This window comes from Zophobas morio, unplaced genomic scaffold (genome assembly GCF_036711695.1).
Source record: "Zophobas morio isolate AGI-343-1 ecotype UQ-CSIRO unplaced genomic scaffold, CSIRO_AGI_Zmor_V1 ptg000018l, whole genome shotgun sequence".
Taxonomy (NCBI): domain Eukaryota; kingdom Metazoa; phylum Arthropoda; class Insecta; order Coleoptera; family Tenebrionidae; genus Zophobas; species Zophobas morio.
Window position 1 is genome coordinate 6,676,564 of NW_026972123.1, and position 27,338 is coordinate 6,703,901.

Consider the following 27,338-nt stretch of genomic DNA (forward strand, 5'->3'; position numbering starts at 1 on the left):
GGACGCATCTTATCTCACTAAAAAACATGTTCTTGTTGTGAAAAAACTACTTATATTTAAAAAAAAAAACACAAAATATATGCCCCGCCCACCCACCCAATCTCAATTGTGATGATTTGTCTTATTCATCGTGAACCAGAGGGAGGAGTTTATTTGCAAAATTAGTGTTTTTCTACAAGAAATTACCATCTAAAACCTGTTCTTAAAAAAATATTTTCAAAGAAAACTATAATTATCAATTAAAAAAGGAAGTCAACAATTAAGCCCCACCTATACCTGCCCCGATCTCAATTGTGATGAATTTTTCATTCGTCCTCACATCGACGAGCGTAGCATAATTATTGCAAAATCCGCATTTCCCTGTAAAAATTCACCCTTTTAAACATGTTTTAAGTTTCTTGTAGTGAAAAAAACTACTTATTTTAAGAAAAAAACCAAACACAAAATATATGCCCCGCCCACCCACCCTATCTCAATTGTGATGATTTTTCTTATTCATCGTGAACCAGAGGGTGGAGTTTAATTGCAAAATTTGTGTTTTTGTACAAGAAATTACCATCTGAAACATGTTCTTAACAAATTGTGTTCAAAGAAAACTATAATTATTATCAAGTAAAAAAGAAAGTCAACAATTAAGCCCCACCTATGCCTGCTCCGATCTCAATTGCAAAATTCGTATTTTTCTGCAAGAAATTACCATCTAAAACATGTTCTTAAAAAATTATATTCAAAGAAAACTGTAATTACCAAGTGGAAAAGGAAGTCAACAATTAAGCCCCCACCTATACCTGCCCTAATCTCAATTGTGATGAATTATTTTTCATTCGTTGTCATACCGACAAGCGTAGCATAATTATTGCAAAATCCATATTTTCCTGCAAAAATTTATCATTTTAAACATCTTTTAAGTTTCTTGTAGTGAAAAAAACTACTTATTTTAAGAAAAAAAACAAAAAATAAATATCTTCCCGCCCACCCACCCAATCTCAATTGTGATGATGTTTTTCATTTGTCGTGAGATAGGAGGCGGAGCTTAATTGCAAAATTCGTATTTTTCTACAAGAAATTACCATTTGAAAGATTTTCTTAAAAAATTATGTTCAAAGAAAACTATAATTATCAAGTAAAAAAGAAAGTCAACAATTAAGCCCTACCTATACCTGCTCCGATCTCAATTGTGACGAATTTTTACATTCCTTGCCACATCGACGAGCGTAGCACAATTATTGCAAAATCCATATTTCCCTCCGAAAATTTACCATTTTAAATATGTTTTAAGTTTCTTGTTGTGAAAAAAAACTACTTATAGTAAGAAAAAATACAAAATATATGCCCGGCCACCCACCCAATCTCAAATGTGATGATTTTTCTTATTCATCGTGAGGCAGGGGGCGGAGCTTAATTGCAAAATTCGTATTTTTCTAGAAGAAATTACCATCTGAAACATGTTCTTAAAAAATTAGGTTCAAAGAAAACTGTAATTATCTAGTCAAAAAGGAAGCCAACAATTAAGCCCCACCTATACCCGCCCCAATCTCAATTTTGATTAATTTTTCATTTGTTGTCACACCAACGACCGTAATATAATATTTCCCTGCAAAAGTTCACCATTTTAAACATGTTTTAAGTTTCTTGTGGTGAAAAACTACTTGTATTAAGAACAACCCAAAAAAAAATATATGCTCCGCCCACCCACCCAGTCTCAATCGTAATGATTTTTCTTATTCGTCGTGAGGCTTCGGGCGGAGCTTAATTTCAAAATTCGTGTTTTTTAACAAGAAATTACCATCTGAAACATGTTCTTAAAAAATTACGTTCAAAGAAAACTATAATTATCAAGTTAAAAAGCAAGTAAATAACTAAGCCCCCACCTATACCTGCCCCGATCTGAATTGTGATGAATTTTTCATTCGTTGTCACATCGACGAACGTAGCATAATTATTGCAAAATCCGTATTTCCCTGCAAAAATTCACCATTTTAAACACGTTTTAAGTTCCTTGTAATGAAAAAAACTACTTATTTTAAGAAAAAAACAAAAACACAATATATGCCCCGCCCATCCACCCAATCTCAATTGTGATGATTTTTCTTATTCATCGTGAGGCAAAATTCGTATTTTTCTACACGAAATTACCATCTGAAAGATTTTCTTAAAAAATTATGTTCAAAGAAAACAATAATTATCGAGTAAAAAAGAAAGTCAACAATTAACCCCCACCTCTACCTGTTCCGATCTCAATTGTGACGAATTTTTACATTCCTTGCCACATCGACGAACGTAGCACAATTATTGCAAAATCCATAATTCCCTCCAAAAATTTACCATTTTAAACATGTTTTAAGTTTCTTGTTGTGAAAAAAAAACTACTTATAGTAAGAAGAAAATACAAAATATATGCCCGCCCACCCATCCAATCTCAAATGTGATGATTTTTCTTATTCATCGTGAGGCAGGGGGCGGAGCTTAATTGCAAAATTCGTATTTTTCTAGAAGAAATGACCATCTGAAACATGTTTTTAAAAAATTATGTTCAAAGAAAACTGTAATTATCTAGTCAAAAAGGAAGCCTACAATTAAGCCCCACCTATACCCGCCCCAATCTCAATTTTGATGAATTTTTCATTTGTTGTCACACCGACGACCGTAACATAATATTTCCCTGCAAAAGTTCACTGTTTTAAACATGTTTTAAGTTTCTTGTAGTGAAAAACTACTTATATTAAGAAAAGAACAAAAAAAATATATGCCCCGCCCACCCACCCAGTCTCAATCGTGATGATTTTTCTTATTCGTCGTGAAGCAACGGGCGGAGCTTAATTGCAAAATTCGTATTTTTCTACAAGAAATTACCATCTGACATGTTCTTAAAAAATTACGCTCAAAGAAAACTATAATTATCAAGTTAAAAAGGAAGTCAATAACTAAGCCCCCACCTATACCTGCCCCGATCTGAATTGTGATGACTTTTTAATTCGTTGTCACATCGACGAACGTAGCATAATTATTGCAAAATCCGTATTTCCCTGCAAAAATTCACCATTTTAAACACGTTTTAAGTTCCTTGTAATGAAAAAAACTACGTATTTTAAGAAAAAAACAAAAACACAATATATGCCCCGCCCATCCACCCAATCTCAATTGTGATGATTTTTCTTATTCATCGCGAGGCAAAATTCGTATTTTTCTACAAGAAATTACCATCTGAAAGATTTTCTTAAAAAATTATGTTCAAAGAAAACTATAATTATCAAGTAAAAAAGAGTCAACAATTAAGCCCCACCTATACCTGTTCCGATCTCAATTGTGACGAATTTTTACATTCCTTGCCACATCGACGAGCGTAGCACAATTATTGCAAAATCCATATTTCCCTGCAAAAATTTACCATTTTAAACATGTTTTAAGTTTCTTGTTGTGAAAAAAAAACTACTTATAGTAAGAAGAAAATACAAAATATATGCCCGCCCACCCACCCAATCTCAAATGTGATGATTTTTCTTATTCATCGTGAGGCAGGGGGCGGAGCTTAATTGCAAAATTCGTATTTTTCTAGAAGAAATGACCATCTGAAACATGTTTTTAAAAAATTATGTTCAAAGAAAACTGTAATTATCTAGTCAAAAAGGAAGCCAACAATTAAGCCCCACCTACATCCGCCCCAACCTCAATTTTGATGAATTTTTCATTCGTTGTCACACCAACGACCGTAACATAATATTTCCCTGCAAAAGTTCACCATTTTAAACATGTTTTAAGTTTCTTGTAGTGAAAAACTACTTATATTAAGAAAAAAACAAAAAAAATATATGCCCCGCCCACCCACCCAGTCTCAATCGTGATGATTTTTCTTATTCGTCGTGAAGCAACGGGCGGAGCTTAATTGCAAAATTCGTATTTTTCTGCAGGAAATTACCATCTGAAACATGTTCTTAAAAAATTATGTTTAAAGAAAACTATAATTATCAAGTACAAAAGGAAGCCAAAGATTAAGCGCCAAAGCTTAATTATTATCAAATTGACTGTCCCGACCAAAAGGGGAAAATCGATTTCAACATTCCCAGTTTCAATATTAGGAAATTTTATCTACTGCATCATGACACGGCAAAAATCTAATACTCTAGAAACGTCACCCCTGTCTCAGATGATCAATATTTTTTCTTCTACTGATATTAGTATCTCCTACACAAACACATATGTTATATTTTGCCTTTTTTTTTCTTAATATACATAGCCAATTTTTGAGAACAAGAAACTTCAAACATGGTTAAAATGGTACATTTTTGCAAGGAAATATGGATTTTGCAATTATGGGGCGGAGCCTAATTTCAAAATCGATATTTCCTTATACAAATTTTCCATTTTAAACATATTTTAACTTTCATGTTGTGAAAAGAAGTCTACACAGATTAAAACAAAAAGGCAAAATGTAAGCCCCCCCACCCACCCAATCGCAATTGTGATGATTTTTTTTATTCGCCGTCAGCCAAGGAGGTGGAGCTTAACTTCAAAATACTTATTTCTTTACAAGAGATTAAAAACATGTTAGTGAGTATCGTGCGGTTAAAAAAATACTAAGTACATTAAGAAAAAAAATGCAAAATACAAACCCCGCCTTTAAAATGGTAATATGTATTTTGCAATTAGACTCCGCCCCTAGGTCTGTCAACGAATGAAAACTTCAATACTATTTTAGGGCAGGTATGGGTGGGGCTTAATCTTTGGCTTTAATTTTTTCTTAATACACATAGTATACTTTAAACAACCCGATACTCAAAAACAAGTTTTTAATTTCTCGTAGAGACATAAGGATTTTGCAGTTAATCTCCGCCTTCTTGGCTCACGACGAATTAAAAAAATCATCACAATTGAGACAGGGCGGGTGGGCGGGGCTACATTTTGCCTTTTTTTTCTTAATATGTGTAGACTTATTTTGACAACAAGAAACTTAAAACATATCTTATGCAAGTTTATGAATCTCACTTTAAAGTCAAATTCTTTAAAAATTCCGAAAATTTCGATATTTCAACAGCCGATTCTGCAAAAACTGTTGAAGTTATCAAAGAAACGAGGATGAAGTGACTTACAAGCTAGAAATCTACAGGAACATGTTTATGGTTAAGTTTCGAAAATGGTCAAAAATGCTTCGAAATTTGAATAAAAATTTCACTTTTAAAAAAGTTATCTAAAAATTCTCAAAAATTTCAGGGCTCGACGTGCTGATTTCAAAAATATAGCGCGTTTATTTTCATCACGTAACATTTTCAAAATGTACGATTTTAAAATAAATATTTTTTTTATTCTAAAAATTTCAGCCTACTGCCCCTTTTATTTAAAAAAATTGAAACAACCTTGGAACCCCTTGTGTCTTTTTTAAAGAAAAAAATGATATCTTGAAACTTCCTTGTATTTTTTTTTTAATTTGAAAAAAATTTGGAGGTGATTTTGATGTTTTTCTAAATGTTTTCAAATGATATTTCAGATACATTTCAAAGTGATCAATCATTTTGGAGGTGATTTATTTCAAAATTGACCTCTTTGGAAATTAAAAGCCTGAGAAAAAAAAATTAGAATACTTTTACTTCAGAAACAACAAAAGATAGGTAGGTCCTGGAAGCGTGCCGCCTATCACTTTATGTGTATTGTACTAAATGCCCAAGGACGCACGACAAATACCACACTCAAGTGCATAACTGGTTGCCTAAGTGCTTCATATCTTATGTTATTAAAAAATTAACTTACAATACAAATAAACAAATTTATTGTAATTAAATACCACAGTAAATGTTGAAAATGTTCACAATTTTGTTCTCAAGGCATATGTTTACTCTTTGTTCTTACTTTTAAAAGTGTTCTATAACATTTTTTGGCTAATGGTTTGGACCCATTGCTTAAATTTATGTTGCAACAGGAACTCCTTCCTGCTGAGAAAATCTTGTCAAAAATTCCCCGTTTTTATCGCCTATTTTGGCTTTTTTAGTCTAAAATCCGCTCTTTGAATAATTACCACACAACAGAACTACTAAGAACAAGAAGTTTCCACCCGACGATCTTAATCCCTCCCCGGCCACAGAAGCAATTAATAAGTGTTCTCGAAGTGCGTCTCGGCCTGGCATCGGCAGGGCGGCCGTGGACCCTTCGTTCGATATTAAAATGTAATATGGTGATGTAATATCGGCTAGGATGTTAACAATAGCGGTTCCGGGCATCGCCGCAAGTCCGCGCCACTGAGCTCATATTGATTTTGCCACATGCCTTCACTGAAAAGCCGACCAGCTGGTGAACCCATTGTGTTGGATACGATGTATAAACTCGGTCGGAAATGGTAAATATTTCGTGATATGACACGAGGACAAGACTGACGATTTTTTACCTAGACAGGTTCGGAGATTGCGGATGGGACGGTGAATGATGGCACCTGGTGGGGCCGGGGGCGATTTTTCAGCTGCATTTTGGAGGTCGACGAGCGGGGGCTTCCAGGAACGTACTGGAAGGTGTGTGTGTTTCGAGGTTTAACGTTCTAGAAAGTGAGAAGGGTAAACATTTTTTTTGAGGGTTGAAAAAGTTCTGGTTAACGTCAGAGGAGTCCAGCAATGTAGAAAATTTACTAACTTGGTATCGATGGGTATATTGGATTACCCGAATTATCTCCAATTATTATTTTTGAGACTTTAGTGAAAGTAAATTAAAAACACATATGATTTGTTTATTTGCTCAACAAACACTATGTATTTTTTAATTTGTTCATCCAGGCTGTGTGGACGTCGAGTAAATGATTGTATAACACGATACACCTGAAAATCGCCTTGCAAACTGGAAAGAAATACAGTTAAAAAAAAAATAAACACGTAAAATATCATAGTTTTGGCGAATTTTCCCATTTGATAATATTCCGATCAACATTATTTCAGCAAAGACACGTATGTCAATTCCGACACGTGCAGCGTGCATACTACTATTAATAAAATATTGGGGTGTGCCGTTTGCAATTTTGTCATTTTTAATTGTATTATTATCAGATTTCTCTATTTGATGATTTTTATTTAAACATTTTTTTGAGTTCTAGCTGATTTTCGCTTTCTCAATTTTCCCATTTATCAATTCTTTCATTTTTCAAATTATGCGATTTTTCCATTCTCCAGTTTTTCGGATCTTTCGTTATAGAATTTTCAATTTTTCATTTTTTCGACTTTTCGAGGTTTTCAGTTTCTCCGTTTTTCAATTTTTCCATTTTTTGATTTTTATTTTACACTTCTTCGACGTTCAAATATAATAATTTTTCGAATTTAAAATGTTTCTATTTTTCAACCAATTTTTAATTTTCCTATTTTTTCAATTCTTCGATTTTTCAATTATTCTATTTTCCAACCCATCGATTTTTGTTTTTAACAATTTGTCAATTTTTCGATTCTTCAGTTTTTTCATTTTTTCGATTTTCTATGTCCCGATTTTCAAGTTTTCAATTTATGATTTTTGATATTTTCATTTTTCGATGTTTCAGAATAATCTTCTGATCTAAAAATTTTTCAAATCCTCGATTTTTATTTTTTCAATAAATTTAACAATTTTGGTTTTAAACTTTTCGATTTTTCAATTTTTAAATTTTAATGATTCTGTTCTTCAATTCACCGATTTATTCGATTTTTGAATTTATTGATTCGTCAGTTCATCGATTCGGCAGTTTGAATTTGTAATCTTAGAATTTTCGTTTTTCGCCTATTTAATTTTTTGATTTGTAATTCTGTAATTTCTCATTTTTTCGATTTTTGAATTTTTTTGATTTTTAATTTTCCGTTGACTTTCTAAATTTTTCGTTTTTTCATTTTTCAGATTTTTCAATTTTTTAATTTTTCAATAGATTTTTCAGTTTTTGGACTTTTTAATTTTTCGATTTTTAATATTTCCAGTTCTCGATATTTAATTTTTCAATTTCTAGATTTTAAACATATCGGTTTTTTAATTGTAAAATTTTGCAATTTTGCCAATATTAGATAATTGTCAAATAGTTCATTTTCCTTGTTTTCCAATTGTGCGAGTTTTTAATTTGCGATTTTTCAATCATTCTATTTTTCAACTCATCGATTTTCTATTTATCGATTGGTCAATTTTTCAATTCCTCAGTTTGTCCATTTTTCCGATTTTTTATTTTCCTGATTTTTGATTTCTCGATTTTTCAATGAATCAAAGAATTTTTTGGTTTCAAAATTTTTCGCATTTTCAATTTTTCAATTTTTCAAATTCTTGATTTTTATTTTTTCATGTTTTGATGTTTTAGTTTTACAATTTTGGTTTTTCAACTTTTCGATTTTTCAGATTTACAATTTTGCAATGTTCAGATTTCTCCATTATCCGATTTCCCAAGTTTAGTTAATTTTTAAATTTTATTTTGCTTTTTTTTCACTTCACTAGACCTTATTTGAGTTTTGAATTTATTGATTTATCAGTTTTTCGATTTTGCAATCTTCATTTAATTTTTTGATTTGCAGTTCTGCGATTTTTCATTTTTTCGATTTTTGAATTTCTTGATTTTTAATTTTTCGTTAACTATCAATTCCTAGATTTTTCACTTTTTCGATTCTCCAATTATTCGATTTTTGAGTTTATCCATTTGTCTATTTTTTAATTTTTGGTTCCTGTGTTAAATTTTGGATTAGCAATTGTGGGATATTTCGTTTTTTCATTTTCCAGATTTTTCAATACAATGATTTTTCAGTTTTTAGACTTCTCAATTTTTCGATTTTAAATTATTTCAGTTCCCGATATTTAATTTTTCAGTTTCTAGATTTTCAGCATATCCGTTTTTTGATTTTAAAATTTGCAATTTTGCGAATATTAGTTGATTTTCAAATATTTAATTTTCCTTTTTTTTCCAATGATTCAAGTTTTCAATTTGCAATTTTTCAATAATTCTATTTTTCAACTCATCAATTTTTGTATTTATCGATTTGTCAATTTTTCAATTCCTCAGTTTTTCATTTTTCCCATTTCATATTTTCACGACTTTCAATTTCTCGATATTTCAATGTTTCATCGAATTTTTCAATTTTAAAATTTTTCAAATTTCCTTCATTTTTAAATTTTAATGATTCTGTTTTTCACTTCAGCCGTTTATTCGGGTTTTTAATTTATTGATTCGGCAGTTTTTTGAGTTTGTCATTATAGAATTTTCCTTCTTCGCCTATCTAATTTTTTGATTTGTAAACCTGTAATTTCTCATTTTTTCGATTTTTGAATTTTTTAATTTTTATTTTTCGTTGGCTTTCTAAATTTTTCACTTTTTCGATTCCCCAATTATTCGATTTTTGAATTTAACCATTTGTCGATTTTTCGATTTTTCAATTTTAGAATTTTCATGGTTCGTGTGTTAAATTTTTCGTTTCGCAATTGTGGGATATTTCGTTTTTTCATTTTTCAGATTTTTCAATTTTTTAATTTTTCAATAGATTTTTCAGTTTTTGGACTTTTTAATTTTTCCAGTTCTCGGTTTTTCAATTATAAAATTTTGCAATTTTGCGAATATTAGTTAATTTTCAAATAGTTAATTTTCCTTTTTTTCCAATTGTGCGAGTTTTTAATTTACGATTTTTAATCATTCTACATATTTTTCAACTCATCGATTTTTTATTTATCGATTGGTCAATTTTTCAATTCTTCAGTTTTTCCATTTTTCCGATTTTTAATTTAATGATTTTTAATTTCTCGATTTTTCAATAATTCAAAGAATTGTTGGGTTTTAAAATTTTTTTTATTTTATTCGTGTTTGGATGTTTCAATTTTACAATTTTGGTTTTTCAACTTTTCGATTTTTCAGTTTTACAATTTTGCAATGTTCAGATTTCTCCATTATCTGATTTTCCAAATTTACTTAATTTTTAAATTTTTAATTTGCCTCTTTTTTCATTCTTCGATTTTTCAATTTTCAAATTTTAATGATCTGTTTTTCATTTCACCGATTTACCTATTAGATTTTTGAATTTATCGATTTGCCAGTTTTTCGATTCGTCTTTTTTTCGATTTTGCAATCTTAGAATTTTTCTTTTTCGTTAATTTAATTTTTTGGTTTGCAATTCTGTGAATTCTCATTTTTTGGATTTTTGAATTTTTTTATTTTTATTTTTTCGTTAACTTTCAGTTCCTAGACTTTTCACATTGTCGATCCTCCAAATATTTCGATTTTCAAATTTTAGAATTTTCATGGCCCGTGTGTTAAATTTTTCGATTCGCAATTGTAGGATTTTTGGTTTTTGCAATTTTCAGATTTTTCAATTTTTAGATTTTTCAATAATTTTGCATTTTTTGATTTTTCCATTTTTCGATTTTTAATTTTTCCAGTTCTATATATTTAATCTTTCAATGTTTCGATTTTTCAATAGATTTTGCAGTTTGGATTTTTCAATTTTTCAATTTTTATTTCAGTTCTCGACATTTAAAATTCCAGTTTCTAGTTTTTCAAAATATCGGTCTTTTCATTTTAAAATTTTGCAATTTTGCGAATATTGGTTGATTTTTAAATGTTTAATTTCCTTTTTTTCTATTTCTTCGAGTCTGTAAGGTGCAATTTTTCAATCACTCTAGTTTTCAACTCATCGATTTTTGAATTTATCGATTTTAAAAATTTTTAAATTCTTCATTTTTTTCGTTTTTCCGATTTTTATTTTCCTGATTTTTAACTTGTCAATTTTTCAATATTTCAAAGAATTTTTCGATTTTAAAATTTTTTGCTTATTCAATTTTTCAATTTTTCAAATTCTCGATTTTTATTTTTTCATATTCAGATTTTTCAATTTTACAATTTCGCAATGTTCAGAATTCTCCATTATCCGATTTTTCAAATTTAGTTCATTTTAAAATTTTTAATTTCCCTTTTTTTCAGTTCTTCGACTTTTCAATTTTTAAATTTTAATGATTCTGTTCTTCACTTCAGCCGTTTATTCGAGTATTTAATTTATTGAATCGTCAGTTTTTCGATTTTGTAATTTTAGAATTTTCCTTTTTCGTTCATTTAATTTTTTAATTTGCAATTCTGTGATTTCTCATTGTTACGATTTTTGGATTTTTTGATTTTTAATTTTTCGTCAACTTTCACTTTTTCGATTCTCCAATTATTCGATTGTTGAATTTAATCATTGTGGGATTGTGGGATATTTGGTTTTTGCATTTTTCAGATTCTTCAATTTCTAGGTTTTTCACTAGATTTTTCAGTTTTTGGATTTTTCAGTTTTCAGATTTTTAATTTTTCTAGTTCTCGATATTCAGTTTCTAGATTTTCAACATGTGGGTTTTTTAATTTTAAAATTTTGCGAATATTAGTTAATTTTCAAATATTTAATTTACTTTTTTTTCAAATTCTTCAAGTTTTTAATTTGCAATTTTTCAATCGTTCTATTTTTGAACTCATCGATTTTTGATTTTATGGATTTGTCAATTTTACGATTCTTCAGTTTTTTATTTTTCTGAGTTTTAATTTCTCAATTTTTCAGTATTTCATAGAATTTTTCAATTTTAACATTTTTCGCTTTTTCAATTTTTCACATTCTCGATTTTTTATTTTTCATGTTTGGATGTTTCAATATTACAATTTTGGTTTTTCAACTTTTCAGTTTTTCAATTTTACAATTTTGCCATGTTCATATTCCTCCATGACCTATCCGATTTTTCAAATTTAGTTAATTTTTAAAACGTTAATTTTTCTTTTTTTCAAAATGTTAATTTTCCTTTATTTTCAATCCTTCAATTTTTTAATTTATTGATTTGTCAATTTTTCTATTTCTAATTTTTTATTTTTTATTTTTCGAATTTTCAGTTCTTCAATTTTTCGATTCTTCGATTCGTCACTTTTTCAATTTTGCAATCTTAGAATTTTCCATTTTCGTTTTTTGATTTTTCGATTATGCGATTCATGTAATTTTAATGTTTTAGATGTTTCAATTTCCTTATTTTTTTTATTCTTCAACTTCAGAGTTTTTAGATTTTTAGTTTAGAGTTTTAGATTTGCAATTATGCAATTTTGTCTTTTTTCAATTTATATATTCTTCATTTTTTCAATTTCTTAATTTTTCAACTAAAAGAACAAATTTATTCAAACAGAAATTGCGAAGAGCTGCGAACCAAATTTTGGATTGTATTTCCTGATAGACGCAGACATGATTTTTTTCATATTATTTCGAATTGTTATTTTTTTTTCTCCAAAATCAGAAAAAATAAGACATTGAAACATAAAAAATGGCCACAAAAAACAAAAAAACGTAAACTAGAAAATCAATAAAAAAAGAGTGAATCCATTGTGATTTAATCAATAAAAAATATAGAAAAGATTTGCGGTTTACGATAAAAAAAAAATAAAACGGAGACGTAATTAGATTTTTAGCATAAAAGGTATAGTTTCCCCAGTTCTAATTCGGTTTTATGATGTGGAAAAGTTAATTTCCTTAACAACAGAGTACTACTGCCGTTGATGGAATAGTCATAAATAAGGATTTAACCATGCCGTTACCATTATACTGTATAATGGTTTAATTTATCCTATATCACCGGCAGTAGTAATAGTCCATTCTTAAGGAAGTTCACTTTTACACAATGGAGTACTATCATAAAACCAAATTAGAACTGGGGAAATTATACATGGATTTTTTGCGAAAATTTGGATGCCTAGAGGAAAAAGTCAAAGCCGATTCGTACACCACAAATGTAGGAGTATATTGTTGTATAACATTTAAATCATGACGTCATCGGTTAAGTAGTTTCGGAGATCATCCAATAAAAACAAAGCGGGAGATCACTTTTTTGTACTCGATACGATATTTTAGAAATGTAGAATTTAAGTCACGGAAATATTTTACGACAGTCTTAGATCTGATAAAAAGTCAAACTTAGTTAAGAAATTCATGGAAATATAGAAAATAGAACAAATCTAGAAGTTAAACTTCTGGATTGTAAAGGACAGATGTGAAAATGATTGAATGTGCATGGACAGAAAAGTGCAAGTAATTGTGTGATGAACGATGATTATTTTCTGTAATTCTATGTTTTAACAATTGTATTGAGATGAAAAGTTTACTTTCTTAGTTTATATCAACCTTGACTACCAGAATTACAAGATTCTCATCACAACAGATAAATATTTCATAACATGGAACCTACATATTCAGTTCTATCTAGATAAACAAATATCTCTGTTGAACCTCTCGAAATTCGAAACAAAATTTACAACATAGTTTTAGCTAAATTATTAAAACAAAAACACCGTTGGTCTAGACCTAACTGACCCTTAAAAGTACAAAAAAAACATTTACTTAGTTCTCTAACATATCTACCTTTATAAAGTTGTTAATTTTTTAAAAAACTCAAACCTTGACTCTCTCCAAAACCCATAAACCCATGATCTTATCTCCCCGCCCCGATTCCTTCTGCCACCTGAAAACCCATCCACCGCCCCACGCACACCGACTTGGCATTTCCTCGCCGCCGCCAAATCCCGCATCGCAATCGGCCCCTTTCCAGCCGCCGTCGCCTAATTAGTTCCTGCGTCCAAACATCATCACCAGTTGCCTGTAGCACGCCATCGGAGCGGGCATTCGGCCATTAAACCTCTGCGATTGGAGGGCGGCGCGCCGGCGGCGTGCCGCCACCGAAGCGCACGCACCTCGCCGCCGCCGACATTTCGCCACTTTCCTTCATGTATGCAAATATGTTTACGATGCCATGACGTAACGACTATTGTTAACATATCATTGATTGTTAAGTTCATGACCTACGCCACCGACGAGGGAAAGCGGTTCCAAAGAATGCGGACACTAGACAGACGGAAATGAATCGGGAGGAAATCGCGCCACTCGCACCCCCGCGGTGGCGGAGCGATATCGATTGGCGGCGGGAGCGGCGGTAATGATTGGGGGCGGCCGAGGAGATGACCGGGTTAGTGCGACGTGCGCGGGGGGCGGTGCGTGCGGTTGCGGCCGAAAAAACTTAAAAAGAAACAATCACGCTGAAAATGAACAACTTAATTACGAACTAAACTAAACTCAATACAGTTTTTTCGGTTTTGAAGACGAAATAACCTCGGAAATCAGCCAACCGCCACCTGATCTCTTCCAGCTATATTCTTCCGCACAACAACTCCATAAACCGGGCTTCCATCTGCTCCCTCCGCCATGAATTAAACATCACCACGACATTAAAGGGATGATCGCTTGACGTCCGCATCCACCAAAACACACATCAAATCAGGGCCGTCCGCAAAAATTGTGTTGTCGGCTCTACGGGGAGGAATTAAAATAGACGTGGCATGTCAAATCGCGATTAGTAACGCGAGAAGAATGGAGGGTGAGCCGTGATGATGAAATAAATAATCGAATAAACACACTCCACTGAATTAATTTGGAAAGACACGCGATAGCTACTGTCGAAACACCCTCATTATTTATACATTGTTGCTCAAGAAGGGGGTGGATTCGGTTTGCGTGAACGTAGCGGAGAAAAGAGACGAGAAGAAAAAGAATGGGGTGTTGAAAGAGCACGAAAGGTGCATAGGCAGCCAGCCACACACCTGAATAGTTGGTTGCATAATCACCAAATTATGTATTTATTAGACATAAAGAAACCCGCCAACTTTAGTTGTCACGACTACACTTTCATAAAGCGATGCGTCACTCTGCTGTTAGTAGAGCACCTTACCGAGAGAGAGCGCCTCCACATTTATACATTTCGTTCCAACGGTAGCCGCAAAATTAAACCACTTCGACCAAAACTAAAATACGTGTCCAAATATATATAACGTAACTATAAAATGTTTCATGCAATTAACGCAATTACAGATTTCTTTAAGCGCCCTCTAGTGGTGACTAGCTGAACTCATGCGCGTCGTGTTTGCCGGTCGCTGCTTCGCTCACTCGTCGACCTCGTGCCATCTATCGAGCGCTCCCGCCATTTCCAAAGAAAATAAATTTATCCCCTTATCGAGATTTTTTACCAAGTATGATAAGATTTAACGCAAAAATACACGAAATGTAGCTTTTGACATTGAAGAGGGTCGCGGTTGTCGATGCGTGTGTGTGTGTGAGTCCCGAAACGTAAGTCTTTGATTTTTTCATATTTCGGGAAAAATTGTTTATTTGGAGGTGATGTTGATAACTTGATATCTTGTTTGCTTTGGTTGATAATGAGGAAAGACAGTGATTTCTGCATAATTGTAGCGTGATGTTGTGCGTTTGTTTGGCGGAGAGTGGTTAAGGTGGGTGCTACCTGTTGTAATTACTAAGTTTATTGTTTTATTAGGGGAATCAAAGTCCACGTGTACACGTGCTGAGAGCTTGTTTGAGGTTTGTAGAGTGACATTTATGGATGTTATTAATTATTGGTACATGAATGTGCTGGTTTGGGTTTCAATGTAAATAGTGATAATTCGATCTGAAATTGTCCTGTTTATAATAAGCTGAAGTAAAAATACAATTTTAATTGGCAAGGGGTCAATTTATCTAATAATAATCGTACTACCTGTTGCATGAATCAGTGATAAGTTAACAGGCTTGTTAAGTTATCTAACGGATCGTGATGAACTTGAGATAAGGAATAATTGATACTTTTGTTGTGGAATTTTGTTTGTTACTTTATCTCCATAACGAGCCGAATTGTTATTAAAAAAATAGTTTCGTTTTTAGCGCTTTTTTAAACTTAATTATTATCACATTCACTCTGAAACTGAGTTGGTAATTATTTATCTTGTTTGCTTAACTTGATAATCGTAACAAACAATGATAAACAATGAGTTTTGTGTTTTGATAGTAGAATTATTATTTAAGAATTGCGTCTGATGTGTTTTTTTTCTATCTTAAATACATGCGGACGATTCCACCATACAACACCATAATTGTAAACCAAATTTCACAGTACACAAATATTTAATAAAATTCTCGTTATTGTTGTACTTATCCACATTATTCTATACATCTGAGTGTTTATGGGATTATGGAAAAGCGCAAAAAGGAGGCGGAGAAGCCTTATACCTCGCGCTGGTGGGTCCCAACAGGCCATTCTATTAATCCACGCGTTTCATCAAATTGATTATCCAAAAAAATTACTTTAAAATTGTTTTTTTTTTGGTTTTTTAGCACTTCATATTTCAAAAACAATTCAAAATTTTGCATTAGTTTTTCAACAGTGAGATAACCAAATACTATATTGAGTCTAATAATGTACACAATTCTACTAGTGGCTGTGATTTAATTTAATTTCTTAATCTTTATTTGTTAGTGACACAAAAGTTGTATTTTCAATCAATTCTATCCATCCTTTAATAAAATTCACATACGAAATCGAAAATGTTAATTCTAGGAGCGCAACATGCCCACTTCAAATTAAATTCAAACTGGCCCAAAGTCGAATATTATTGTTTTCATCTGTGTGGTCTGGGCATTTCTTTTAATTCGCATCGATTTTTGAAGTTTTTAAGATTCATAGTTTTGCGATTTTTGGAGATCTCAGTTTTTCGATTTTTATTTTGGAATTTTTTAGCAGGTTTATAGGCCCGCCCACCCACCCTCTCTTTTCTTAGAAGGTATCTGATTTGCCAAAATCACTCTTATCTTACCAAGTACTAGGCCCGCCCACCCGCCCCCTATTTTCTCAGAAGATATGTCATTTGCCAAAATAAGATTTTTGTTGGCAAGTACTGGCTGATATTTAGATTTGACAGTTTTTTCGTTTTTTCCATTTTAAGATATTTTAATTTTTTAATTTTTCAATTGTTTTTTTCGTTATCCGATTTTTTAAATTTCACTATTTTTTCAACATTTCGGTATGTATTTCATTTTTTTTATTGTTCAATGTTTCGGTTTTTTTCATTTTTTCAGTTTCCGATTTTTTAATTTTACAATTTTTCGATGTCTATTTTGACATTTTTGGATTTTTCAATTTAAATTTTCTGTATTTCTCGACATTTTAATGTCTAGATATTATAATTTTTCGTTTCTTCAATTTTTGAGTTTTAAAATTTGTTGATTTTTCTATCTCTAGAAAATTTTGTTTTCCGTATTTTTGTATTTCTGGATTTTTTTCAATTTTTCAGTTGTTTTTTCAATCATCGAAGTTTTCAATTTCTCTAGTTTTAAGATTACAATTTTTAAATTAAAAATAAATTTCTCGGTGTTTCAAATTTCGTTTTTTCTACTTTTGATTTTCAATTTTGCAATTGTTGGATTTTTCTGTTTTTTAAATTTTCAGTTTTTTCATTTTCATCATTACAATTTTTCATTTTCCGATTGTTGGCTCCTTAATTATTCGATTTTGAGTTTCTTTTTTTGTTCAATTCTTCGATGTCTCAATTTTTAAATTATTGAGTTTCAGTTTTTCATTTTTTAATTTTTGTTTTTTCATTGTTCCAATTTTCCGATTTTTTGATTTTTTAAAATTTCAGTTTTAATACATTTTTCCTTTTGCTGAAAAATTAAAAAACGAAAAATTGAGAAAATCAAAAATTGAAAATAAAGTAGGAAATTCCAAATTATTTTATTTCTTCGATTTTTTGATTTCTCAATTCGAGATTTTTATATCTTTCGTTTTTTTAATTGAATCATTAATAATAAAGAATCGATTTTTCCGTGTTTCATTGTTACATTTTTCGATTCCTCCATTTTTATCTGTTGACTTTTATAATTTTTCGTTTTTTCGATTTTTCAATTCCTCGATTTTCACTTTTTCAGGTTTCAATGTTACAAATTTTCGATTTTAATTGCTTTTCTCGTTACCCAATTTTCAGTTTGCCACTTTTTTCAATTTTTCGATATTTCAAATTTGGTTTTTCAATTTTAGATCTTCAATTTTTCATTTCTTCAGTTTTTCCATTTAAATTTTTTTTTTCGAATTTACAATTTTTTTTTAAATTCGCTGATTTTTAATTTTTCACTTCTTTCAAATAATTATTAGGGTTTTTATTAGTGAATTGTACAATTCTTTACTTTTCCATTATCCGATTTTCAGTTTCTTTATTTTTTCAATTCTTCGATTTCTCAACTTTTAAGTTTTTCGGTTTTTCAGTGCTTCGTTTTTTCGATGTAACAATTTTTTAATTTTTCCATGTTTCGTTTATACAATTGCTTAATTTTTCAGTTTTCCGGTTTTCATTTTAAAATTTTTGGATTTCGAAATAATTTTTTTTATTATATTTTCAATATTTAATTTATAGAAGTTTTTGTTTTTCGTTTTTTCAATTTTTCACTTTCTCGATTTTTAATTAATCAGGGTTTTCAGTTAAGTATCCCATTGTTCAATTTCTCAATTTTCGATATTTTAAGTTTCATTTTTCAGTTTTAAGTCTAATTTTTTCAGTTTTTTTAAGTTTCCTTTATTTTTTCAATTCTTCGATTTTTCTGTTTCTCGATTTTTCATTAATCAGAGTTTTCAGGGTTCGATATTACAATTTTTCGATTTTTCAATTGTTTTTTCAATTATCCACGTGTTTAATTTCTCATTCTTTTCAGTTTTCGTTTGTTCAATTTTAAAGTTTTTCGATATTTCAATTTTCATTCAAGAATCGACAAAAAGAAACAAGATTGTTTCTTTTTGTTGATTCTCATTTTTCCGGTTTTTTCAATCTTTTTTTATTTTTTCAATTCTTGGACTTCTCAATTTTAAACTTTTTGATTTTTCAATTTTATAATTTTTTGACGTTTCATTGTTGCAAATTTTTAAATTTTTCTAAATTTCGGTTTGAATACATTTGTCCTTAATCGTGAAAATAAAGAATTAAAAATTAAAAATTTGAAAAATGTTATATGGAAAAACTACAAAATTGTTCCATTTTGTTGATTTCTTCAATTTCTCGATTTATAATTATTGTGTTTTTTGATGTTTCAGTGTTACAATTTTTCGGTTTTTCAAAAGTTCAGTTTGAATAAATTTGACCTTTTGTTGAACAATTAAAAAATGAAAAATCGAGAATTTTGAAAATTTTATACCGAAAAATTGCAGAATTGCTCCGTTTTGTCGACTTTCAATTTCTCGATTTTTAATTGTTGCATTTTTAATATTTCGGTGTTACAGTTACTCGATTTTACAAAATTTCATTTTGATTAAAATTGAAAATCAAGAACTTGAAAACTTTAAAATTGAAAAATTTGCAAACCTGTTTCGTTTTTCGAATTTTTGATGTTTCAATTTCGGTATTTTTTATTTTTTCGTTTTTCCAATTTTTCAATTATCCGATTTTGCATTTTCATTTTTAATTTTTCCATGTTTTACATTTTTTCAATTTTTCGGTGTTTCGATTTTTTATTGTTTCGATTTTCATTTTGACATTTTTGGATTTTTCATTTTAAAATATTTGTAATCTTCATTGTTTCAATGATACACTTTTCCGATTTTCCAATATTTTAGTTTGGATAAATTTGTTCTTTTGCTGAAATAATCAGTTTGATGGAAGATGGATTGGAAGGCGTGGACCAATATAATGGCCACCTAGGTCTCCGGATCTCACACTCCTTGATTTTTTATGGACAAAAGTCGTGTTTATATGAACAGACCCGATAATTTAGACGACTTGAAAGCACGAACTCTGATGATAACACCAGTAGGTGCCAGAACATTTCAGTCGTCATTTTAATGAAACTTTAACATATGTAGACCCGACCTAATTGTCACATCTTTTTAATATATCAACTACTACTTTGTGGCAAATCAATTTCAATAGTCTCGAATGCTAGAAACTTGGTTCAAAGATCATCAGATTTATTAATAACAGTACCCGAATTTTGTATACCCCCAAATTTACAGTTTTTCCCTCTTTTCAGTTCCTGTGACAACGGCTACAATGGCCCTTCCCGCAGCTATGGCTCTGTCGGGGTTGAACGAAGACCACTTCGACGGATTAACTGACGTGTTCAACCATGGAGCCCTTTTACTGAAAAGCCCCAGCTTAACCTCCATATCATCGCAATCCTCCCAAGAAAGCGGTATCTCATCGTTCTGGAGCGACTCGGATTCCTTCATTAAAAATTTGGGCCCCCTTTTCGACATGCTCTTCAACACTCGACTCCAAGTAAAGGTACGTCTCCAAGTTAAAATTTAAAACGCCCCAACAATAAAACCCTTTTGATTTTCAGAATGTCAACGCCGCCGACTGCGTTCAGAAACCGCGCCCTGAAAAACCCGTCGTCAAACCCAAGTCCATAATGTACCAGAACCGCGACGTTCTGGACTTGGCTTCGAACATCCAATGGAAGTGGAACTTCCAGCCCGCGGAGATTAAGTACGAAACGAAATACTTCTTTGAGAACAGATCTCAATATACTCGAGTATTAGGTGCTCAAATTCCTGAGCACGTTACCATCAAGTGTGGTTTCGAAGGATGCGAGTTTGAGGAACCGAAATATGAATGACGATGACAATGACAATTTTTAAAGTTTGTATGTTGGTAATGTGTTACCTCCGAGACAATTTTATATTTATTCGGCGAATAGTTCAGTATTTTAACCAAATTTTTATGTCTTTTTGTACTTAACGATTAGGTTTAATCTCATTTAGGGCCTGAAGGTGTGTTAGTGATATTAGTTTTTGGCGGCTTCCAAAGACGCAGCGGTTGTGACTTTCGCATTGTGATTACTGTTTGTTAGTTGGTAAGACTGAAAATGTGATTTTAACAGACGCAATAATGTGGTTATGCAGGTTATTATTTGAATAAAGAATCGTATACATTTTTATTGTAATTTGTTTATTTTGTAGGTGTTAAAAAAATAGAAATCGAGAAATTGAAAAATCGACAATCAATTCTGCAATTTTTCATTTAAAATTTTTCAAATTCTCGATTTTTACTTCTTCATTTTCTCGATTTGTTATTTTTTAATTGTTCAACACAAGGACAAATTTATTCGAACCAAAATTTTGAAGTGAATTGGAAAAGCAAAAAATTCGAAAATCAAAGAATTGAAAAAATAAAGAAAATGAAATATCGATAAATTTAATAATTGAAAAATTGAAAAAGAAAAAAATTGAGAAATTGAACCATTGGACAATTGCAAAAATAATTGAAAAATCGAAAATTTGTAATATTGAAACCTGAAAACCCTGATTAATTAAAAATCGAGAAACTGAAAAATTGAAAAAACGAAAAAGAAGAACTTCTATAAATTAAATAATCAACAGTAAAAAAAGAATTAAAATTCAAAATCCAAAACTTTTAAAATGAAAACCGGAAAACTAAAAAATTAAGAAATGGTAAAAAAGGAACATGGAAAAATTGAATTGAAAAGACAAAACACTGAAAAACCGAAAAATTTAAAAACCGAGGAATCGAAGAATTGAAAAATACAGAAACTGAAAAGTCGGATAATTGAAAAGCCAAGAATTGTACACTTCAAAAAACCCTAAGAATTATTTGAAAAACGTAAAAAATTAAAAATCGGGAAATTTAAAAATGAAACAATTACAAAATTGTAAATTTGAAACCTGAAAAAGCGATAAATAAAAATTGAGAAATTGAAAAATCGAAAAAACGAAAAATTCTATAATTCAAAAGATGGAAAATCGAAAAATTAAAACATCTCCAAATTAAAAAATCGAAAAACACAAAAATTTTACTGAAAAATAAAAATCATTATAAAAATCGAAAAACTAAAAACTCCAAGAATCGAAAAATGTAAAAACGAAACACGGAAAAATAAAAAAAATAACAATTAAAAAAAACAAAAATTTACAAATAACTTATGTAATAAATCTTTGCGACTAAAAAAATCGCAAAATGGTACTAACTATTATGGAATAAAATTTTATAATAAACTGGCTCCAAATAGTAAGAACTTAGAGCAAACTATTTTTAAGAAAAATTAAAGAGCTTTTTATTAAATAGGGCATATTATGCATATGAAGAGTTTATCAATGATGTAAATGTAATGTAGATTAGTAGTGTCGTACATTTTAATTATCTACTCCTCTACATATTTAATGTTATAGCCTTATATTGACGTGTACCAAACATACTGTGTATTTTTATGTACAAATGATTTAAAATAAAAATAATATAAAATAAAATCCGCATCGACCCAAAATTCGTGTGATTTTTAAAATCATTGTTTTTCTGCATTGAAATAATACATGAAATTTAACAAATTATTTGAAAAAACTATAATGTTAGAAAATATAAGTAGTAATAGCAAACTAAGTTTACTTGGCTGAAGCATGTATAAACAAAAAAAGAGAAATTGGTAATAAATGAGTGTCTAACGTGATAAAGAAAATTAAACTGCAAAATATCAAGATAAAAATGTGTTTAAATTCTATGAGGAATAGGCGGATGTGAAAGTCTGTACCTGCCATCAGCTAATACTATTGAAATAAAAGGGATAATCCCCTGCCGAGTTCTCCGAGTTGAAAATCGAGAAATTAAAAAATCAACAAAAAGAAACAATTTCGCAGTTTTTCGATCTAACAGTTTTCAAATTTTCAATTTTTAATTCGTTATTTTCTCGTTTTTCATTTTAACATTGAAACGTCTAAAAATTATAGAAAAATCAAAAAATTAAAAAATCAAGATGTCGAAGAATTGAAAAAATCAAGAAAAATTGAAATTCAAAAGTTGCGAAATGAAACTTGAAATATCGAAAAATATAAAATTCAAAAGACCGAAAATCGGGAAAATTAAAACGCAACTTGGAAAATAGAAAAATTAAAACATCTGCATATTAAAAAATCGAAAAATACAAAAATTTCACTAAAAAATAAAAATCATAATGAAAATCGAAAAACTAAAAATGAAAAATCCAGAAATCGAAAAATGTAAAAATGAAACAAGGAAAAACCAAAAAATTAACAATTAAAAAAACCAAAAATTTACAAATCTCGAATTGAGAAAATAAAAAATCGAGGAAACGAAACAACTTGGAAGTACTTTATTTTTAATTCATTTTCTCAATTTTTCGTTTTTTAATTTTTCAACAAAAGGACAAACTTATTAAAGGTGAAATTTAAAAAAATCAAAAAATTAGAAAATTGTAACACTGAAACATCGAAAAATTGTAAAACTGAAACATTGATAGAATCAAAAAATTAAAAACTGAAAAATAAAAAAAAAACATTGAAAAACCGAACAATTTAAAAATTGAGAAATCGAAGAACTGCAACAATAAAGAAACTCAAAATCGAATTAAAATTAATTAAGAGGTCAACAGTTGAAAAAGGAAAAATTGTAAACTTAAAAATGCAAAAACTGAAAATTTAAAAAACAGAAAAATCGAAAACCGGAAAATCTGTAAAATTAACAAATCGGTGCCCATTTAAAAAATACTCCCACGCAATGATAAATATAAAAACAAATCGTATGGTTTTCCCTAAAGCTATGATATTGGAAATGAACACTTGAATACACACCATGAACAATATTTGAATTTGGCGTCAGTTTGAATGTGTTTTGTTGTGATTGGTCGGCATCAGAGCTGTTCAAAGTACTCAACAAAACAACTTGAAGTACCAAGTATAAAGTACTTCTTGAAATAGTGTTCAAGTAAACTATCAAGTACTTACTTTTACTAAAAGTACTTCAAGTCTCAAGTACTTTCCTCATTTATTTGAAGTATAATCCAAGTACATTACTTCAAGTACTTGCATATACTCGAAATACTGAAAATACTTCAAGTAGTTGAATATATGTACTTGAAATACTGAAAATACTTCAAGTAACCTAGCTAATAACTTGAAATATTGGAGATGGACGTAACTTTTTTTGTTTCCTAAATAAACTTAATGCATTTTTAAGTCGACACTGAAAAATACACTATTAATTTATAACAAAAACATCGGCGTTATATGGTATTTTCTCATGCTTCTCTGTTGCCTTTTTTAAATACTCTGAATGTAAGTTTATCACCAAAACGTTCTGATTTTTTAATAAAGTTGTGCTAAAAATATATGAATTTTATGAACCGGTTTCGTGTTTAACTTTGCGGGTAGTTAAGCACCCTTAAGGGTGCCCAGTAGCCTCTGGTATGGTATAAAAATAAATTGGTTTCCAAGATTCTTTGGAAATAAAAAAAAACACTGGGATCCTTTCGCATTCTTTAAAAAAGACACTCGGAATTTGTATAGGTACTTTTATCAAAAACGGCAATACTTTGATCCTCTGGATTTGTTTTAAATTTACTGTAATTTTGTGTAAAATCGAAAATTATCTAAAACTAAAAAACTTAAAACATATTAAGACGAAAATTTCTTAAAATGAAAATATTATGAAAAACATAATTGCAATAATAGTTTTTTTTTATTTTCAAGCAAAATAAAAAAGACTATTTTTAAAGAAAATTTCAAAGATGCACCTACTTAACAATATTCGAAGAACTATTTTGCTTTCAAACCTTTTACCTGCCCTAATCGGTATTTTATATTCCCCTCTTAAGGGTCCCCAGTCGTCGCCCGCAAAATCGGTTCCAGTCAGAAGAATTATTTTTTTAATCTTAAAATTTAAGGACACATGAAAGTGTGGTTCTTAAAACTTTTTAAATCTTTGCAAATACATATTCCCTATAAATATCCCAATAAAAATTAACCTACCATGATTCATAATAATATATAAACGCTCCAAAATTTGACGTCCGGCTCTGGCTGAAGTCGTACCTCCGTTCCGAAGGATTCGTAATGGTTTTATGGCAGGTTTGGGGTACAAAGTACCAAAGACCCCTCATAAAGTAATTGACGGCGTTTGCAATTATCTTTCGTCGTATTATTCGTCGGCTTATTTATTTTCAAATGACGGGTACAGGAAATAACCATCGAAATCCATTCGTATGTGTTTTGAAAGAAATTGAGTTGAAAGTTTAAAATGCTGCGGAAAATGGATTGAGAAACCCACAAGGTTCAGTCTAACACAACTTTTTATTTTCTTTATAACGTTTTAAAAATATATAAAATAAACTGTTTATGTTCAAATATAACAGCAAAAAAAATTGGTGGAAAGTTGATTCGACAGAATTTCCCTCGCACCTAAAATACAATGAAACATATCCAGCATTTTCGAGTTAAATTTTTACTTTAGGTACACAATTTTGTGATGAAATCATCAACATTTTACAAGGACACGTAAATTGAGTCAATTTAGACTCATTCATTAATTTTTTTGAGCCACCTAGGTATATAAGCAAAATGTAAAAAATATGAATGCAATGATAAATTACAAGTAAAAACTCCTCATATTTTGCACATTTTTAGTAGAATTTATTCGGCAAAATTTTGAGATCACGATTTTTTAGTAGCATAATCCTGAACTTGTGGTTTATAAATACATTATTGAGATTTTTCGATTTTTCAACTTTTGATGTTTCAATCTTTGAATATTTCAATTTTTCCATTCTTCAAATTTTCGATTTCTCCATTTTTTCGATTTCTCCATTTTTTCATTTTTCGATTTTTCAATTGTCCGATGTTTCAATGATACGATTTCGCAATTTTTCAACTCTTCGATATTTTAATTTTTCAATTTTTAAAATTCTAGATTTTTCGATTTCTAGAGTTTTCAGTTCTTCTACGCATATTTCACTTTTTCAATTTTTGGAATTTATTAAATTTTTTATTTTCCTTTTTTTTTAATTTTTCGATTTTCCAGTTTTTCGATGTTTCGATTTTTCAATTATGCGATTGTTCAATTTCTCGATTTCTAAATTTTAGATATTCCAATTTTATTTTTTTGATTTTTTTATGTTTGGACTACTGGAACCGATTTTGCGGGCGACGACTGGCGACCCATTGTGCATTGTGAAAGTGCACAGGGCCGGATTTTTGAAACTGAAATTTTTCAGAACAAAATTTTAAGACCAGTGCGATACATATACATGCTCGTGACAAAAATGTTTAAGGCACCGTGTTGCATTTTCAAAAAACTTGAAATAAAAAATAAAATGCTTAAAACGAGAGTTCATTTCCAGCGAAAACTGTAACTCTTGAAAAATATCAAAGTAATCAATGTAATCAGTCGTTTTTTACTTTTGCGTTTACCAAAAATGCTGAGAATTTTCTTGGAATGAATGACCCATATTCCTGATATATCTGTCTACCACTTACCTACCTATTTACTATTCTAAAAACTATTAAATTAACCTAAATACTACACTAAGTAAATAGTAAACACTAATCACTACAGTGTTTGTCTATCTAACTATGTAACTTTACACTGACAAATCACAAATAATATGTTCCTAAGGCTGTTCCGTCCATTTCTACAATATTTTCTTCCTCTAATGCCACAATACTTTCCAAAATTTTTCTTTACATTTTAGATTGGCGTATTTTTTATTTTTACCTGAAAATCCAAAGGAGATGACATTAGTAACTAAGACAATTGCTTCAGGGAATGCCTAACAACGGCTTTTGCGAAAATTCGAATTTTTTATTGTTAAAATATTTCGTAAGGGTCTATTCATCTAGGCAATTATACTAACTAATCGCGAATTTCATTAACTTTGAATTTTTTTATAATGTGAATATGTATTTCATATTGAACACTGTTGGGTTATGTAATAGGCGATGCAATCTAATACGTAAAGTTGTTGTACGGTAATAAATAAAATCCGCAAAGACACAAAAATTAGTGCGATTTTTAAAATCATTGTTTTTCTGCATTACGTCTTTTTAAATTGTTGGTGTTGAAATAACACATGAAATTTAACAAATTATTTGAAAAAACTACAATGTGAGAAAATATAAGTAGTAATAGCAAACTAAGTTTACATGGCTGAAGCATGTATAAACAAAAAAGAGAAATTGGTAATAAACGAGTGTTGAACGTATTAATTCTATGAGGAATAGGCGAATGTGGAAGTTTGTATTGTGGCTCTCAAATTAGAGCGAATGCTGCCTGGGACGCGGTCGTGCTGTCACTCATTGAAGTGATTAGGATGGTTGTAATTTTTATTACTCTCCACTCTTTGGGCCCAGCTTATCTCTTATTTAAGTACTAACTAAATGGTACGCGGAATTCGGCCCAAATTTATGGCATCTATAAGCTGTGGTTCGGGGTTTATTGATCGCTTGAGGCGTTCAGCTTATTGTGAGAGCTAATATACCTGCCATCAGCTAATTCTATTGAAATAAAAGGGACCAGGTTTCTTGTACAGTGGACGATGTATCATCAAATAAATTGCCATTAATATACAGGCTTCTGACAAAGTAACTAGTTTGAAAAAGTTATGCGTCATCAATGATTTTTTTTTAAAGACGCTATAGTTTTGATCGGATTATTTGATAAAACTTATTTTTCTACATATGAAAATATAGCTTGATCTAGGGGTTGTATAACAAAAAAATTGAGAAAATTAATAACAAAAGAAATAAACATGAAATGAACATGAAACAAAATGAAACCCAAATAA

General features: G+C 30.1%; 2 protein-coding genes and 1 long non-coding RNA gene across 6 annotated transcripts in view; 2 read left to right on the plus strand and 1 right to left on the minus strand.

The window, feature by feature from the left end:
• LOC135131081 (uncharacterized) overlaps positions 1-27,338 on the minus strand; it is a 782,641-nt gene that overhangs the window by 722,738 nt on the left and 32,565 nt on the right. The gene's annotated exons all lie outside the window — the stretch shown is intronic.
• LOC135130869 (uncharacterized) lies at positions 6,237-6,784 on the plus strand. Its single transcript, XR_010280850.1, has 3 exons — positions 6,237-6,325; positions 6,378-6,494; positions 6,555-6,784. It is a non-coding gene; the product is annotated as an uncharacterized LOC135130869 (long non-coding RNA).
• Positions 14,981-20,688, plus strand: LOC135130945 (uncharacterized). 2 transcript variants are annotated; one of them, XM_064058420.1, is made up of 3 exons: positions 14,981-15,068; positions 19,782-20,035; positions 20,094-20,688. In XM_064058420.1, the coding sequence occupies exons 2-3, from the start codon at positions 19,802-19,804 to the stop codon at positions 20,367-20,369; spliced, it is 510 nt and encodes a 169-aa protein (XP_063914490.1). In that variant the 5' UTR covers positions 14,981-15,068; positions 19,782-19,801; the 3' UTR covers positions 20,370-20,688. The 2 variants fall into 2 exon arrangements, with proteins under 2 accessions (XP_063914490.1, XP_063914491.1); XM_064058421.1 differs by lacking the exon at positions 14,981-15,068 and adding an exon at positions 15,127-15,229.